Here is a 12,852-nt window from a genome sequence, read left to right as displayed (position 1 = left end):
TTAGTCATTGTACAGACATGCATTGTTTCCCGTCGGTTATTGTTCCTTTCCAGCTTGTTGCAGGCAAACTGGGCTGTTTAAACACGGGTCCATTTGGGATTAGCTTTACAATATTTGTGTAGGTTGCGTGTTTGGTGTGTGTCACATGCTTAGTTTAGGCGTTCATGGTGATTGGTCACAAAGCAGAAGAGAGTTCAACAAATCACTGATCCAACCCCGGCAGATCCTACTGGCAGATTCAGTCTGAATTTGTTATTTTCTCAAAATTACAAACGTCAAGGAAGAAATAGAAAAACATAACTCGCTTGGAGAGAAAAAAAAAAGCCATAGGGTTTCTTTTTATTCTCTTAAATAAGAATTATTAATTCTTATTTAAATGTGTTTTGATTTTAGAAATGAAAACACATTTGATTTCTAAAATGTGTTCATCCTTGTAAAAATGTTGTTTTGGCTCTTTGTAGTGTTCACTGGGGATAGGAAGAATGCATTTGTGGATAGGTGTAAAATCAACACACATGAATTGAAAACAAGACATTTTTTTCTTGAAAATATGAAGTAAGTCATAGCTGGTTTTTAAAATAACCCAAAGGTATTCCTCATCAATATGTATTTTATTTCGAGTTGGAGAGTCACAACTTAGATCTCAAATTTAAGTACAAAGTCAGAGAATGTATTTTCTTTTATCATTTGTCGTTTATAACAATCAACACCTTAAAATATAATTTCTACTATAGTAATACACTTTTTGATAGCGTCACTTTTCATTTTTACTGGTACAAAAGCTTTAAGTCTGCACTATGTCAAACCAAGAGCAGAAGAGTAATTAAAGTGTAGAAATATTGCTTGCAGAACACTGTAATATATATATATATATATATATATATATATATATATTATATATATTATATATATATATATATATATATATATATATATATATATACATAATTGACTTTCAAATAAAGTCAATTATTTGAATTCTTTTCTTAGACCGGAACCCATGTATATGTACATATGTATATGCATATGCATATGCAGTGTTGTCACACAGGGGATTAAAGCGCCCAGGTTCTGCTCCCCTGAATCAAGCCCAAATCATTACTCCTCCACTACTGTGCTCAATGAGGAGGAGGGATTATATTGTCTGGAGACAGATGTATTCTTTATTATTATTATTTATTGATTGATTCATTTTTTACTATTGTTATTGTTGTTATTATTAAATCTTCTAATAGCTTGCCATAGCCTCCTGCGCCCCACTTTAAACAATCTACTGACGCCCCTCCGTCAGCTGACGACGGTCCGTGTTGTCAGGAAGTGCTCCGCTCCGTTTTTCAGACCTAACCTGACTACAAGGAGGAGCAGCTGTTTGACACCCCGCCGCTGGAACATCACAGCCAGCGTTTCATGGTAAACCAGGAGCTGCGGGGGCATAAATGCAGCGGTAGAGAGACGTGCTGGTCCGAGTGGACGGTTCTGGTGTGTGTGTGTTGTTGTTTTTTTGCTAGAACACAGATGCTAATGCTAGCAGTCTGGTTAGCTTAGCATTGAGCGCGGTTGTTTTCGTTATTTATTCCAGCAGCACGTTAGGCGAGAAGCTCTTGAAGCGTTGGCGCTCGGCAGTTGGAGTAACTGTGACTTTGTTTTAGTTAAACCAGCTGAAAGCTGCAGTGCAGTCAGTTTGTGTTGTTTTGTTTAAACAAAAAACGTCATATTATCACAGCTCCGATCTGATTCTTCCTGTTTAGCAAATTGCTCGTTCTCTGTAGTTCTGTTGTCAACGTAGAAAGTCAGTTCATGACGTTGGCTTTCCATAAATTTTACTACAGCAGCAGCTAATATAAGCTGGTCTATTTTAACCTGGCCGCTCAGCTGAGTGGTTACTAAAAAAATCCACTGTACTGGAGTTGAGTTAAAATGTCCAAAAGTCTCTGTTATTATTTAGGAAAACATAACTTCAAAAAATAGCTGCATGGTTTAAACGTGGTAAAGTTATTTTATTTTTTATTTTTTTTGCTTTACTGTAATAAGCCTGACAAATAAAAAAAATCACACAAATAGATTTAATCTGGAGATTCACTTAAATTGGGTTGTAAGCACTTTTTACATTCACAAATTTCTCTTTCGTTGCACCGTGTCTTTTCTCTAAGCAGTACATTCCAATAAGAAATGGTAAATAGTGTGGCATTTAATCTCTAAACTGGTTTTGTGATGGTTCCCAGGGTCAGCCATTGAGACATGGAGAGCTACAGCAGTGGTCGGCCATGGGGGAAGCTCGTCAAAGTGGACTCCGATGAAACGGTTCTGCTTTTCACCAAGGAATGTACAGTTGGCAGAAAAAAGGGTAAGAAAGATTGTGTTTTTGTGTGTGTGTGTGTTTGTGGGGGGGGGAGCGGACAAAGACGTCTCATTTTCTATTTCTAATTCGTGTTAGAAGCGGCTCGTGTTTATCCCAGCTTTCTAGACTGCTCTCATTGAGCAAAAGTCCCCATTAAGAGAAGACGGCCCTTTCTGCGCCATAGACGTTTCTGTCAGTGTCTGGAGCCTTTATAACCTCCCCCTTGAAAATACAAAGCCTCCTTTAGTGACCCGAACTTAGACAGCCCCTTGTGATGAGGACAAAAGATGTCGATTGACAACATGCATGTAGAATATTAAGTAGATTTCTTTTTTTTCCTTTTTTTTGCATGAGTTTTGCTTTAGAGCTGGTTAGATAGAATATAATAGAATTCAACTTTATTGTCATTGCACTGTGACATGTACAAAGCAACAAAATGTAGGTTGGTTACAAAGTTATATATATATATATATATGTGTGTGTATGTGTGTGCTTTGTGGTTGAGAGATTATGGGAATGTACTTTTTCTTTTTAACTATGCAGAGCCTCTGGGGTTTGCAAAGATTGCATAAATTAGCCAATGTCTGGGTAATAAGAGTCAAACATGTCATGGCTACTTAGTCTTTTTGTTTCGACAGAATTGTTAACTATACGTTGCTATATCATTTAGGATTTAAGATAAAAAAAAAAAAAAGACAATTTGAAGCATGAAAAAGTAAATACTTAGTTTTGGTTAAGAAAATTGTTTCCTAAAAAAAAAAAACTTTTTTGTTTTTTTACGTTTATGCTTTTTTTCAGGCTGCTATCTGTCCTTTCCATCCAATAAACTTGTCTCCGGTGAGCACTGCAAGATAGTGAAAGATGAACACTCAGGGCTGGTCTGGCTTGAAGACACAAGGTACTGTAACCCCAAGAGTTTAAAACAAAATTGTACTACCTGCAAAATGACTTGTTCTTTATTTGTTTCCGGGGGTTTTTTTTGTTGAATTTTTTTCTTCTTTTTTTTACACACACATAAATAAAAATCTGAAAAGTGTGGTGGTCATTTGTAACCAGGTTTGCCCTATATTTAGCACCATGTAAAATTTCATTTAACTTCTTTAGTCCCACTCTGTGGAAGTAGGACGTTTTGATTAAAAATAAATAAATAATTTCCCTCATGTCTGTATCATTTTCGGTTTAAGTTTGTAACATTCACCGTGGAGGGGCAAATGCCTCCACAGGGCCTCAGGTTAAACACAGTGCTCTATAATAAAAAAAAAATTTTTAAAACGCCACCATAATTGTATTTCCAGACATTGCATATGAGTTTCCCTTCTTTAAAAAAAAAAGCCTAATATTTCCTAAACTTTGTGGGTTCCAAAAAAAAAAACATCAAAAGACTTGGTAGGATTTTATACTTTCATATGAGTCAGATTACATTTTTTCTAACTGAGAGGAGATATGCATTGACTTGTTGGAACTCCGAACTGTTTTCTGCAGCACTAACGGCACAGTGATCAACTCGTCCAAAGTGGTCAAGAAGCAGACTCATATGCTGCAGAACGGTGATGTCATCTACTTTGTGTACAGGAAGAGTGACCCCGACCAAAGTGAGCAGCTCAGAATCTCTCTATGCTCATTTATTTCTACAATAGAAAAGACTCACAGCACATCTTGTTGCTCTCTAGACATCGCCTATGTTTACCACTCTTTAAACATGGAGGCCGCTGTTCCAGAAGGCAGTTATCGTGAGTAGTTGGATAAAGACTTAGAGGAGGCTCGTCATATTGTGTGTCTGTTTTTGACGGTTTTCCATCTCCATGTGCATCCAGAGAGGCCAGCCTGCAGCCTTTTTCCGGTTCTGGCTTCAGAGATGGCCCTTTCTGTGGAACCCGTAATCCTCACAAGAGCTCCTTTAGAACCAACGCAGGAGGAGCCTCAGCCTTCCACCTCCGCTTCCCACTTTTGTAGTAAGAAGCCCTCGTCAAAAGCCCCCGTTTCATCAGCTTCTTCTGCTTTGGGTATGTTGTTTGTTTTGTTTTTTTATTGATTGATTTCTTTGATCAAGTAATTTCTGACACATGTTGGTCTAACCAGGCCAAGTTATGGATGGAGCCTCGGGAGCAGAAGAAAACTCAGGCAACCGGGAGCCAGAATGCAAAAAGAGGAGAACAGACGATGGTCGGTTTCTCATTTGTTTGTCTTATTTCTCCTCATGTCTTATTTGGAATGTTTTTTTTAGTGAAACCAAACAACTGGTAAAAAGTCAAGGTCAGCTGCAAGTGATGACAAATTAGGGCTGTTGTAAACAAATATTTTCGTAATTGTGCAATCTACCGAATATTCTTACGATTAATCGACTTATTGGATGAAAAACATAAATTGACTCAAATATTGGTAAATCTGGCACAGCACTGGTGTTACTATCGGATATCAACATCAGTCCAATTTTTTATTTTTGAGCGTCCCTGACGGTTACTTTTTTGTAGTTTAGAAAATTAACCTGTCCTAATAATAGCTTGCTTTCTAAATTAACCTGAAGAAAAGTTACACAAAGATTTGAAATCCTATTCAATTTAATTATAAAGAGGTAAAATGCGCTTTACAAACACACTTATAAAAAATTTCTATACTCCAGTTTTTCGGTTATGTATTCGTCTTCAGTCAGATTTATTGATGAATTCTCACCTCGTCTTATACCCGTCAAGCTTTGGGTTTGAGAATACGGGAAATGTCTCCTGGAGTTGGGGGCTTGGGGTGGTGGGGGGCAAGCGAACGAATGTAAGATGGGGGGGAAAGGCAACCGGTAGATCAGGGGATGAGCGTAAGAATGGGGGGCAGCAATACGGGATATTTACGGCACCTTCGTTCGTCACATTCAGAAACTGGACTCATGCAACCACGATGATTTCCGCCACTCATTTGTGGAACCCGTTTGTTGAAACCGGGATGATATGAAATTTATTGTGCGGTTCGTCCGTAAAGTTACACTTACACTGTACCCATCAACTACTCAGCCGCCCGCCGTGCTCAGTCTATCTGCTCTCCTGTAGCATTCTTCCTGCCATTCACTTTCAATCAGCAACTCCTGGAGGAGAAAGACGACCATACTCCAGTCGTTTTAAGGATGCTTATTGCTCCCTCAAAACTGAAAACCCAGATGTTATCATCAATAAATAAAATCCCCACGGGCCGAACTTGAAAATTGGACGTTATGCCGCTAACACTTAGCTTTCGTCAACAACTCAGAGGTGGAAGTCAGAGCTCCGCGTAACACAAATAATGTCCGGGCAGGAACACGGTGCACCAAATAATACCATAAGTTCACGAAGCTTTGAGGCAGGTAGATTTTCCTTGGAGAATTTTAATAATCGAGGTACTCGAATCATGCGAGGAATCGTTTCAGCCGTATGACAAATACAAATGTTTTTACAGACTCTGATTTGTGCTGAACACGTAACCTTTTTACAGATGTGACAGGATCAGCTAAGGGGGATGTTCCGTCTGCACCGCCAGTGAAAGAGACTAAAACGGACAAGATGGAGGAGTCGCTGACATGCGTCATTTGCCAGGACCTGCTGCACGACTGCATCAGGTGAGAAGTCAGAAGAAACATCCTCAGGGACAGATGGACTCCAGATGGGGCTGGAGCACCTGCCCTTTCATCTGGACAAAAAAAAAGTGCCCTTCTGAAATGTCTTTTTTGTTGTTGTTTTTCTACAATGTATTGCATGGAAGCCAAAAGAGAGAACTTACTGCATATAAATTTTCCAGTTCATATTCTGTTTTTTTTTTTGGGGGGGGGGGATAAAACAAGTCAATTTCTAATTTTCTCAACATAATGAGTTAATTTATTTCTTGAGACAATGAGTTCATTTACTAATGGTTTTCTCGAGATAAACAAGTTAATTTCCTGACGTTTTTCTCGACGCAAAGAGGTGATCATGAGATGCTTGTTGTGTGTGTTAAACCTGATTGTTGTGGCTCGCATTTGAAGGATAACTCCATATTTCAAGAAAACCTTTGGGGAAATTAACTTGATTTCAATAAAAAATATGCAGAGTTGTCTGCTCTTGGCTTCCGTAGTATAGTGTGTGGCTCAGTGTAGCACTTTTTTAGATTTAATAACCCAAGTTTCTTGTTCCCCAGGTTTTTGTAATTTTGCCCAATAAGACTTTATGTAATAAATCTCATACTGGCCAGGAAAAGGTGCCCATTTTTTCCCCATTTGAGCTCCTCTCCCCCAAAATTTCTGTGCACACCTCTGCAGGTCCTTCAAATTGTATTATTTATTTACTTATTTTTGGTCTGGCTTGTCACTTGAACTTATGTCAGAGTTATATATTTGGCTCTATTGTTTTGTGCCTTCAGCTTGCAGCCTTGCATGCACGTTTTCTGCGCCGCCTGCTACTCTGGCTGGATGGAGCGCTCGTCCCTGTGTCCCACCTGCCGCTGCCCCGTGGAGAGGATTTGTAAAAACCGCATTCTGAACGACCTGGTGGAGGCCTACCTCATCCAGCATCCAGGTTTGCAGCACACGCGTGATTGTGACATGTAGTGACACAAGAGACCAGGGCTGGGCGACGTTGCTTCAAAATAAACCTTCTTTTCCTCGGTTTCTAATTTGTAAGAGATTTTTAAAGATTTTTTTTTCCTCTCATTATTTAAAATATTTTGAAAAACTGACTTTTATTTCAGTCATCTCTTCTGTGAGTTGCACAACAGAATATTAGGGCTCTGCTGTGAGAATTTTCGTTTAACCCCTTAAAGCCTGACACAAAATAATTCTCGGAAAAAGCTTTTGTTAAATAAAATTTTTAAATATTGAAATGATTTCAGCATAACATTGATAAATTGCACACCAAGGGAGACTTAAAAATATATTTAGTGCAATAGTGAAGTCCAAATGAAGATATGAATGTACCACGGAGAACCGAGGAGCGCATTGGTGGGGGAAAAAAAACAAATCTAAATTTTTCCGAAATGACATTTTCAAAAATCTATTTATCTCCCGGCCCTATGAGAGACCAATATGTGCTGACCTCAGGATTGTGTTTCTAAACCCAAAGCGCGCCTCTGTCTGTCTTACAGAGAAGAGTCGCAGTGAGGAGGACCTGAAGAGCATGAACAGCCAAAACAAGATCACTCAGGACATGTTGCAGCCCAAAGTGGAGCGTTCCTTCTCTGAGGAGGAGGGCAGTTCAGATTACCTCTTTGAGCTGTCTGACAATGACAGCGACTCTTCAGACATTAGGTAAAAAGAACAAACACAGCAAAGCTAAACCAGAAAAGCATGTTTGTTTCCTATGTCCTTACTCACCTTTGCTACGCATTTCTGTCCCTGCAGTCAGCCCCTTCTGATGTGCAGGCAGTGTCCGGGCTACATGCGGGATATGGGCCAAGTTCTGTTTGCTTCGAGCTCAAACTATTGGCTCACTGGTCTTCCAACTCTGCCACCTGTCCAGCCTCCTGCCACACCTGCGAGTGGGGAGAGGGCAGCACGGCCGGCCGGGGAGCAGCCCTCCACGTCCTCCGACCGGCCCTCTGGTGAGTCCAGATTAAGCACCGGCTGGTGTGAAGTTCAAACAGTACGAAATCTGAGTTAAAACATCACAGTCCGTTCCCAGAAATCCTGAAGATAATATGTATGATGACCTAATGGTCTATTTAACGTGGGGATGCAGCTGCTGTTATCTCCGCTGGTGCTGAAATGTTACTACGAATGTGGCGTATTTGTTATTCAGAATGAAATCTGGCTCATTTTTGTAGATTTCAAGTGTGTAATGTATGAAATTACGCAACAGGACATTTTTGTTCTTGTAACAATGACGGACAAAATGGAAGAGGACAATTAATAGGGAAAGAAAAGTATTTTAAAATACAAATCTTAAAATGATTGTGTTATTAGGTTTATTTAATTTGAATAGACTGAATAGACCTGATGATGTTTGTGTATTAATTTAATTAATTAAAAAGGACTAAAAAACTTAACAAAATTAATTTTAGCTCATGTTTAGCACTGCTATGGTTGCTAGGTAGAAAAACATATGCAGGGGTAAGGGAGGCTAGACGGTGACACGCCGTCACACACTGTAGTTTTGTATTGTATTGTGGACAGAAAATGTTTTTGTAAACCAGGAAGCAAAGTCGAGATTCGACACCCATCACCCTCATTTTACAGAATAACCTTTTAGTTGGGTCAAGACCGACAAATTCTGATCCCAAACTTTTAGAAAAAGTAAGATTTCAGGGGATGTTTAGTTTTAAGCGTGACGCTCATGATATAAACCGGTCTCTAACGATGTCTGAAACTCCTCCTCTTGCCTCTGCTGCGCAGCACCGCAGGAGTACTGCTGCTCCCCTCAGGGCCGCCACCTCATCTGCACCTGCTGCCTCCAGCCGATGCCCGACCGGCGGGCCGAGCTCAACAACCAGCAGCAAGTTATCGCTCAGCAATGTGAGTTGTCCCATCGCCTGCTCGTCCCTCTTTGTACCTTTAAAAATGAATAAACAAATAAAAACATAGCTGCACAGATTGTGATAAATGACGCTCAGCCGGGTGAAAACCTTCATGCGTTGCGTGTCGGCAGGTATGCTGTGCCAGAGTCCGTTCTGCCACATGTACTGGGGCTGCCAGAGGATTGGCTGCCATGGCTGCTTGGCTCCATTCAGTGGTGCGTATCACAGCCGTTCATCCTTTAACATGCGCGTGGTTCGCTGACTTGATCGACTGCGTTGTCTTTAGTGGAACATCAACCTCCTACTTTCTCCATTTCCATTAAAAACACTTTGTGACCTGTGACCTTTCTTTTTTTTTTCCCCCAGAGCTCAATCTGACTGAAAAGTGTCTGGACGGCGTGCTGAACAACAACGCATACGAGTCAGAGGTTCTACAAGTACGTAAACCCTTTGTTATTTGTTTCAATGATTACTCCGCTCTTCTTGTTTTAAATCAGAGTTGTTTGGGGTTTTTTAAGCATAATGCTAATTTGAATGCACACCATCAAACAAAATAGAACTTTTGACTGCAGGATCTACTTTGAGTTTGCATAAAGTCTGGATATGAAATCCACGTATCAATGCATTATATTTAATGTATTGATTTGATATTTTCGCCAGAACTACCTTTCTGCTACGGGGAAGACATGGAAAGATCTGCTCCAGGAGTCCTTGCAAGGCTTACAGGAGGGAAAGTTTCTCCTGACAGGTGATTGTTTACCCCAGTTAACGATTAATCGGTTTCTAAAATTAGTAGAATATTAAATAGAGAAATCTGATTAATCGCCTCATCAAATGATCTGACCGTCTCGTTCAGATTGTCGCATCTCCGCGGGCACCCTGCTGTGTTTCTGCTGCGGCCTGCGAGCCTTCAAGGAGCTGGCCTACAAGTACAGACAGAACATCCCTCCGGCCGAGCTGCCAGGTCTGGATTTTGCGCCGCCGAGGCTGCGGCTTTCCTTTCCTGTCGCATTTCAAACACTTTCACTGCGTTCGTGTAACATCCGTTCGTCCTCAGCTTCCGTGACGTCTCGTCCCGACTGTTACTGGGGCCGTAACTGCCGCACGCAGGTGAAGGCGCATCACGCAGTGTAAGTCCCGTGTCGCTTCTTCAGCCGCCAAAGTTTGATGTGAGAATTTTGTGCATGTCTTATCCCTGTACAACCACAAGAGGGAGACCTTGTATAAACCCTTTTTTTTTGTCTGAACACCAGGGGAAGATGTTTCATTGAGAGCAGTTTAGGACAAACACTGTTTTGTCTCTCACACTCCACTGAAGACTCATACACACACACAAAATATTTTATTAGTTTATATGTGCAATCTTAGTCTTTTATGTGCGTGTGAGAGAGTCAAATTGTAGGAATGTGTGATATTTTAGTAGTGTTTGTGTGCAGTTTTAGTATTTTGTGGGTGCGTGTCAGTCTTCAGTAGTGCGTGAGAGACAAAACGTAGCTTTTGTCCGAAACGACCCCTCATGCGTTTCTCTGTGGTTCTTGAATGCAAAGCTGATTCTTCCCTTCTTCATTTCAGAAAATTCAACCACATATGTGAACAGACGCGTTTCAAGAGCTGAAGGAGCCGGACGTTGGGTTCTTCTGAGTCAAATGCACATGTGAAACACGAACTCGATGCGTTTCGCTCTGCCCGCCGTAGACGAACCCGCCTTATGCAATTGCCTAATGCACATATTAACAATCAGTGTCCATTTACAACAATGACCGTGTCTCCACAGATATTCAGGAGAGCGGGATCTATGCACATTAGGATTATTCCCTTTTGAGTGGAGGTATTTTCACTCGAGCAAGTTGCTGTTGCTCAGAATAAACACAGCGAAACAGCCGACATCTGGTAAAGAAATCATTTGTTTAGGTGGTGAAATGGTTAATGTCGCCGTCACCCTGGGCAACAAACACTTAAATTTTGTTGTTAGATTAGAATCGGTTTGTGTATGGAAGAGGAATACGTACGCATGCTAAACAAGTCGCTTTTTTTTTTCCTGCTTTTCTTCATGAGAGAATTATTTTTGAACGTTTTCCCAATATGCTAACGTTATTATTCAGGGATTTCCATAACTCATTACATCTAAATAATCATGTGACATATATTTACTAAGTAAATTACAATGGCATTCATCTATTTCACTAACTCTACACAGAAACTGAAAGTTTTGTGTAGAGTTTTGTGTAGAGAAAGAATCATCACGCTATGTATGTCAGCTTTCTTTTTCTTTTTCTTTTTATTTAAGCAATTGCAGGTTGAAATGAATGAAAACTCAAAAATGACCTGGGGGTTGGAGGGACCAGCAGAAATGCATCGTCTATTTTCATTGAAAGTAAGCCACAAAAAGTGATTGGTCAAAGGATCTGGAAAGTTGAGTGGAAGGAGAAAAAAAAAGAGTGGCGCATCTTGAGTTTTCATGTGGAATTACTTCGCTAAATTACCTTTCTCTTCCAGCTTATTCAGATGCACTCATAAGGGTCACCAGAACAGTAAAGTATTTTCATTCTAAAGCAGTCCATCACAATGCTATACGTTGCTAGCATGAGCCAGTTAAGTATAACCTCTTAGGGATCGTTTTTTTCCTGCTTATAAAACTGCGTTTCAAGGCAAAAGCAAAACACACACACACTAATTGCAATCCAGTGATATCTGTACAGGATTTTGCTGTTGCCGTGTAGTAAGGGCTAATCTGTGTGATGAAATGCGTTGCTTCCTTCTGTAGAACTTCAGCGAGGAAAAGTGACACCAAGTCAGAGCAGCTGCGACTCTCGGCTGCGTTTACGGGAAACTCTTCGATGGCTCAAGCCAGTGAGAGGCGCAGCGTGCGCTCAGTGACTCACATTAATCTTACCTCTCTTCAGAGCGTTGATCTCTGTTGATTTTTCTCTTATCGCTCCTCAGGTACACAACACTTTCACTTTGAAACTTTCTTTGCAAAATGGGCAAAGAAGGGGACGGGGGGAATCAGAAGTGCACTGACATCCTCTATAAGACTATCAATATCTCAGATTATTGACGTAGTAACAACTGGACAAATCATGCTTGTCTTCTAGTTTGTCTGGCTGACACTTCTATATAGTAGATTTAAAGGTTTTTTTCTATTAAAACTCTAAATGTATCACTAATCTTCCGTTTATTAGTGTGTTGAAAATGGTGACGGATGTAAAAAAGTAGAAATGCTTAAAGCAGGTCTTAGAAAGGCCAAGTTTCATGTGGATTTCTTATTGATTTTTGAAATATATGCAGATTTCTTTGTTTTTTTTGTCTTGGACATGGATGATCTTTACTCAAGTTTCTCACATTTAAGAGAAAGCTCAAAACATTACTGAACATCCTGATGTACGTGTAACTTTTATCATATTTAGTTTTATGTTGCCTGTTAAATCGACGAGGCAAATAAAAAATCGTAGTTAAAGGGCACTTTCCTGTTTCTACCTTCGTATGTGTGGGGTTAGGTCACATGTTTTCTGTATTTTAAATTTATTTTTTTTAATTATTTCATGCTGAGTCTAAATATGCATTCTTAGCAGATCAACCTGATCCTCCCCCCCCCCCCCCCCTACACACAGACGAGTTTTAATTATTCACTGCAGGAGATCCGGCTGGGCTAAAAACAATCCCAAGCCGCAGGTTTCATTCTACCTCATCGCAATACATATGAACGAAGTTTGGATTCAAAAGGGACGACAGACAGAAGCTGCATGTGCTTCCTCTGGAAAGGGGGGATGTAAATCTAAATGCCTGTAACGCTTGGATGCATTGCACTATTTTAAGAATGACTCTAGAGATCATAATCAAGCTCTAGTTGGATCGTAAATCAGTGGGGAGATGCAGGAATTTTGTCGTGGACTTTGAGAAATGTACGTTTCGTGGCGTCGGCAGCACCGAAACTGTTTGAAATGCCTTCAGCTCTGACTTCTGATCATTCAAATATAATAAAATGTATATAGTTCAAAAGGACTTCTGGGTCGCTGCTTTTGTTCACCATTAAAATTTACTGTACAGCCAGGTTTTAGATTTCTCTCTGCTTT

General features: G+C 40.2%; 1 protein-coding gene across 2 annotated transcripts; it reads left to right on the top strand.

Moving 5' to 3' along the window:
* Nucleotides 1–1,290: 1,290 nt before the first annotated feature.
* chfr (checkpoint with forkhead and ring finger domains, E3 ubiquitin protein ligase) lies at nt 1,291–12,781 on the top strand. 2 transcript variants are annotated; one of them, XM_055050694.1, is made up of 18 exons: nt 1,291–1,410; nt 2,223–2,344; nt 3,137–3,236; nt 3,821–3,930; nt 4,009–4,068; nt 4,153–4,341; nt 4,418–4,501; nt 5,792–5,915; nt 6,692–6,846; nt 7,412–7,574; nt 7,668–7,867; nt 8,658–8,777; nt 8,911–8,994; nt 9,146–9,216; nt 9,440–9,527; nt 9,636–9,743; nt 9,837–9,909; nt 10,352–12,781. In XM_055050694.1, exons 2-18 carry the CDS (start codon nt 2,239–2,241, stop codon nt 10,392–10,394), a joined length of 1,878 nt encoding a protein of 625 aa, XP_054906669.1. In that variant the 5' UTR covers nt 1,291–1,410; nt 2,223–2,238; the 3' UTR covers nt 10,395–12,781. The 2 variants fall into 2 exon arrangements, with proteins under 2 accessions (XP_054906669.1, XP_054906670.1); XM_055050695.1 differs by having other exon boundaries at nt 1,291–1,479.
* The last annotated feature ends 71 nt before the right edge of the window (nt 12,782–12,852 follow it).

The sequence above is a fragment of the Poeciliopsis prolifica genome, unplaced genomic scaffold (genome assembly GCF_027474105.1).
Source record: "Poeciliopsis prolifica strain line A6 unplaced genomic scaffold, Auburn_PproV2 SCAFFOLD031, whole genome shotgun sequence".
NCBI classification, from domain to species: Eukaryota; Metazoa; Chordata; class Actinopteri; order Cyprinodontiformes; family Poeciliidae; genus Poeciliopsis; species Poeciliopsis prolifica.
Note: the sequence above shows the minus strand (reverse complement) of the source record. Positions and strands in the feature narration are given on the sequence as shown.